The following is a 5,814-nucleotide window of genomic DNA, read 5'->3' as shown; positions in this document are numbered from 1 at the left end:
AATGGGATGTAACATAAATTCAAAAGAAAAAAAAAATGACACAATCGATGGGAAACACATCCCTAACACAACTATCTAATCTTCTATATTTAGTCCATGGGTGTATGCGTTTTATCTACGTCGGCAATGGAAGGCTCACTACTGAATCAGAGTCCAGAGATACAAGGGTTAGAATCTTCCAAACGTGGACTTTTAAGGTCATCTCCATTCACAGAGGGGACCATCAGATCGATGATCAGGACGACTGAACCATGGGTCCACATATGGCAAAATCATTGATCAGGACCTCATACCATACCAGAAAGGAATAGATCACAATTCAAATCGGATCCAGTGTATGATAAAGGATTTGTTTTTTCTATTGTTTCTTATGGATTGATTTTTTTTGAAAAAAATAGAAAGAGGGAGGATCCAATACAAATATCTTACAAGCGCTTGAATCCGTAAATTCACTAATATGTTTCGCTACACGCAGCATCTCATATACGAGTGACATATACAACCATTTGTAAGATAAGCTTTTCTTACAAACGTTTGCGTTGTTTGAAAATGAGTGGTTGAGATAGAATTGAACTTTCGATTGAGGGAGGCACATGCAATCCCATCAGATGAAGAAATGGTCTAGTCGATCCCATTGAATATCACTTGAAAGAGGAACCTTGGTAATGCTGTTCAAACAGGAATAGGTCAAGCAAACGGTATTCCCGGAGCAATTGGGTTAATCACCCATTTGATGAGTAGCGTTTGACTAGTATGAATTGCGATCATAGCCCTTTCGCGTTAAGGCCCACCTGATGAACAGTCTAGATCATCTAAACTAATGGACAAAGGAGACCTAGACAAGAGAAGACTAGGTCGGGAGGGATTTCTTTTCCTCTTTCAATTTCTTCCTCTAAGCTTGCCTACTAGCTCAATTTGGAATTAAGTGGTTTTGGGGAGTTTTGTCCTAACTGTGGATGTCAATGGGATCAGTGAATTGGGATTGTTCATTCGGTGGGCCCTATGATGGATGATCCTAACTGTCTAATTAATAGGCTTACCTCACCTCATCGGACTGCTGACTCTCTTTTATTTATTTATTTATTCTCTCTAGCACTCTGATTGGTTTCAGAGAACTAAAACAGAGGATTAGAAAAACTAGTATTGTATTCCTAAGCTGGGTCATCCAAAATGTGGCCCAGCAGATAGAGCATCTAGATTTATCCATCTGGTTTAAAGCATTACCAATTGCAAAGATTCGCAACCGTCAAAATATACTTTTTTAATCATTTTCTGTGAACACATTACAGATAACACAAAATAAAAGGGAGAACAAAGTAGAAAAGCAGTATCCTTTTACATTTCTGTCAATATACAAAAGCTCAATCAAAACTAAAAGGTCCAGATTTCCCTTTCAATCAGGTGTTGCTTCAGGAATTTGGCTCGGTGGAGAAGAAAAAGGCGGTGAAAGATCATAGCAAGAACATTCCTTATGTATGACCCTCTCCCACCTAGCATCCACTTGTGTACAGAACACGCAGAATCGTTGATGGCACTCCTTTTCCTCTCCATCAAAATCCGTTGTATTTTCCGTACAATCTTGATCGACTTGCTCTTCTGCCTTGATCCGCGGCTCCTCACAATCAAGATCATAAAACACACCTGATGGGAAAATCATTAACACAACTCGATCAACGTGTTTGTTGTACCGTCTCCTCCCTTTCCTCCAAAAAATAAGTGGACCGGCAAACATTCCCATTCCTCCTCCGAATCCCAGTCCTATGAATATGAGTTCCCAATCGAATCTGCTTGCTGATGAGTCCCCGACTGCCAAGGGGGGTGGCGCATTGGGAACTGCACATTTTCTTGACAATGGCGGGCCACATAATCCTAAGTTTCCAATGAAACTCTCACTGGTAAATGTAGAGAATTGACGGTCTTGTGGTATGCTTCCGACAAGTTGGTTATGCGAGACGTTCAACACTGAGAGAAATGTTAGGTTTGACAGTTGCTGAGGAATCACCCCTGAGAGTTGGTTTTGAGAGAGATCTAACGACTCAAGCTGAGTCAAGTTCCCAAGCGATGCCGGGATTTGGCCTGTAAGCCCATTATGTGACAGGTTAAGCATGTGGAGCAAGTTGAGATCTCCTATCACCGTTGGAATCTCACCTTCAAAATTGTTGTTCGAAAGATCTATGGATGTGAAGATGGTTAAGATCTTCACGAGCTCCATTTCTAGTCCTTTGCTTGTGACAGAAACAGTATCCTGGTAGTACAGCGAGGTTGCTTGGTAGAAACCTGGTTCTTCATCCTCCTCCCCATATATCATCGCTCTCAAAGTTTGGAAGCAGTTCCGAGGCAAATTACCTGAAAAACCATTCAAAGAGAGGTCGATGATTTGTAGCTTTGGGAAAGACACATTAAGGAGCTGCAAAATAGAGCCGCTGAATCCGTTGGACCGCAAAACAAGAACCCGCAAGTTGGATAGGGCATCCAAATAGTAAGGGAAAGTGCCATTTAACCGATTGTTTCCAACGTCAAGAACCTCTAGCTCACTACAATTGGCCAAAGATTTTGGCAATTGCCCTTCTAGTTGATTTCCATTCAGGTCTAGCGTCCTTAGACTGCAGTTCACACTCGAAATATCAGGTATGATGCCCGTAAAGCTATTGTTCCGAAGATTCAGTTTGCCGAGCACATTGCTAATCTCAATCAAACATTCTGGAATCGAGCCGTTCAAGTTGTTATTAGACAGATCAAGGACCTGCAAATAATTTGCATTGCAGATAGATGGAGGGATTTTACCGCTGATCCTGTTGCCTGCGATTGAAAAGAAAATGGTGAAATTGAGGGAGTTGGTGAAGTTAGACGGGATGCTTGATGTGAAGCTGTTGTTCGAGTAATCTAGGACAATGATGGATGGAGGTGGAAGCGGAATCGATCCTTGCAGCAGATTGGAGTGAAGGTCGAGGATGACCAAATTTTTGATCGATGATAGATTGTAAGGTTGTTGGAGACCAGTCAGCGAATTATGAGAAAGATTCAGAGAACTCAGAAACCCATTACCAATGTCCCACACCCACCTGGGTATTTCTCCATGAATGTTGTTGTTGGAAAGGTCCAGATACTGCATCTTCGATTGGTTTTTCAGGATTTCTGGGAATTCTGTTAAGTTGCATGAACCCAAATACAATCTCCCGAGCTGAGGAAAGGAATGAATAGGGGCATCAGTGTTGACTGACAGGCGGTTATCTGAAAGATCAAGGCCCGAGAGGTTCTTGAGGCTGCCGAGAATGGCTAGTTGCACGCTGCCATTGAACTTGTTGGATGAGAGATCGAGTACTTTAACACCCACGAGATTGAAGAGTGACTGTGGAATCTGACCTTGCAGCTGATTGTTGCTCAAATCAACCGTCTCCAATTTCGATGAAGGATTAGCAAACTCATCGAGTTGGCCATTGAGTTGGTTTTGGCTGAGTAGTAATGCCTGCAACGATGGGAGAGTAAACAGAGATGAGGGTATCGTCCCATATAGCGAATTTCTCTGTAGGTTAAGCAATTTTAGCTTCTGAAGTCCATCTCCAAAGGAGTTAGGGATCGTGCCGTTTAAATTATTAGAAGAAAGGACTATCTCGGTGACGCTCCTCAACGATTTCAGAGGTGGAATCGGACCACTAAAAGCATTCCATGAAAGGTCCAATCGAACCAGCTTCGTAAGACTCTCCAGAGACGGGATTGTGCCACTGAAATTGTTCATTGAAAGGTCCAAATACGTGAGATTGGAAAGGTTATCCAGACTCGGAATTGAACCGTTAAATCCATTCGATGAAAGGTCCAAATGAACAATTCCCCCAATCTTCCTCACAGAATACGGGATTTGACCAGAGAATTCGCAACCACCAATCTGTAATCTGATCAAGTGCCTGAGATTACCGAAGGAATATGGAAGCTCCCCGGAAAATCTGGTGTCGGAGAGTAACAACGTTTGTAAAGCATTTTCCGTAGGCAATTCAGCAGGGAAAGAACCATTCAGAAAAGTGTTACCCGATACGTCGAGAACCTCCAACTTGGGCAATTGAAATATCTTTGCAGGGAATTCTCCCTGCAGCCTGCAAGAACTGAGGCGGAGACATGTCAAATTAGTAAAATCCGACAAGAACTCAGGCAATGGAGAAGAGATGCGTACACCGTCGAGATGGAGTTTTGTCAGTCCGGACAGGTTCCGAAGGAGCGTTTCGATGCTCGGATCTTCTAGTTTGAGAGAAGTAAGAGGGTTGCGGAGAAAAAAGGTAGATATATCGAGCGAGACCAGATTACGGATGTGAGCGATCTCGCGCGGGATTTGGCCAGTAAAACCTGAATTGGAGAGGTTGAGATGGATGAGATTCGAGAGCGAATCGAGATTGAGTGGAATGGAAGAATTGAAATAATTGTAAGAGAGATTGAGAATTTGGAGGCTAGAGAGGTTGGCAAGGTTGTTGGAATTGATGCGGCCGGAGATGGAGCGGTTGCTGACATCGAGGGAGATCACGAGACCGGTGGTGTTGTCGCACGTGATGCCATCCCAGAGGCAGCAATTGGAGTTGTTTTTGGATTTCCAAGATGGGAGGGCCGAGTAATTGGAGAAGATTTGTAGTAATGCATTCTTCTGGTCTTCGTGGCATAGAGCTGAAACAATAAAAGGAGAGGTGAAGATGAAAATTTGAGATAAGAGAAGGAAGAGAGTAGAGATTTGGAATCTCATTGGAAGATATTGAGAGAAAGAAGGGTCATGAGAGAGATGTGGCAAGAAGAGAGACGAGTTTTAGGCTGGTGAGGATGAGATGGTAGCGGTTCGGATTTGACCTGGACTTTCACCTACCCACCGGCGAGGAAGAGAAGTGAAAGAATTAAGAAAGGGTAGCGGGATGCTGACTCTGTCTCACCAACACGGTTGTACCGCGATGACCGTTGCGCCGACCTCGATGTGTGTATTGTACATCCACGCCGTCCATAGATTTTTTCCACCTTATTTTAAGGCATGATCCCAAAAATGAAACAGATCAAAATCTCAAGTGGACCACATCACTTATTTTGAGCTACAAAAGCTTTGGAACAACCTTATTTTTGTTTTCCCTTCGTCTCTGTCCGTGTTACCTTGTAAACGGGTTGATAGGAAATAAAATTTAGGTGGGCCTAGGAAGTTTTTAATTGCGCCAGTTCAATCAGCACTGTTTCCTTTTGTCCTGTCCACATGAGATTTGGATCTACTTTATTTTTTGGCTCCTAATCTAAAATGAGCTGAATAAACAAATGAATGGCGTGGATATTGATGTAGAGTGGGTTGTGGACAGTTTCATGGCCATGGATTAGAAAAGGCCCGGTCGACTCCAGAAGTGATCTAGACCGTCAGAACTTAAAACAGATTAATTTCGCAAACTGAAATGAGCCATCGGACATACCATATATGATTTTGAGGTAGGACGAGCTACTTTAGCCACCCAATCTGCCGTACCGAGTTACCCACGCCGAATTTGAAAAATACCATCAGAACGACAACGGAATTCATGTTTTAATTTCGTTTTTAGTATTTACAGTAAGTGTTAGTTTGAGTATAAATCTTCATCCATTGGACTTTAGGAGTTGCGCCCAACATGAAAAATTCTTAGAATAATTAGGAAAGCAACATGATTAAGCCAAATAAGACATTATTTTTGGCTGAAAACTATGCACACTAGTAAGAATCATGACCGTCTATAAATGGTAAGTTTACTATTAAAGTAAGTTGTGAATTGTAGGAGTTTTAGTTGTAGTTTGATTTCGAAACTTCTTCCATGGCTTAGTATCCCTATTTAA

At 42.4% G+C, this 5,814-nt stretch overlaps 1 protein-coding gene across 1 annotated transcript; it reads right to left on the bottom strand.

Moving 5' to 3' along the window:
- Positions 1-396: 396 nt before the first annotated feature.
- Positions 397-4,861, bottom strand: LOC131253371 (receptor-like protein 33). Its single transcript, XM_058254336.1, has one exon. The coding sequence runs from the start codon at positions 4,721-4,723 to the stop codon at positions 1,394-1,396; it is 3,330 nt and encodes a 1,109-aa protein (XP_058110319.1). The 5' UTR covers positions 4,724-4,861; the 3' UTR covers positions 397-1,393.
- Between the last annotated feature and the right edge of the window lie 953 nt (positions 4,862-5,814).

Source organism: Magnolia sinica, chromosome 8 (assembly GCF_029962835.1).
Source record: "Magnolia sinica isolate HGM2019 chromosome 8, MsV1, whole genome shotgun sequence".
NCBI lineage: Eukaryota > Viridiplantae > Streptophyta > Magnoliopsida > Magnoliales > Magnoliaceae > Magnolia > Magnolia sinica.
The sequence above is the reverse complement of the archived record's forward strand: the minus strand, read 5'-3'. Positions and strand labels throughout refer to the sequence as shown.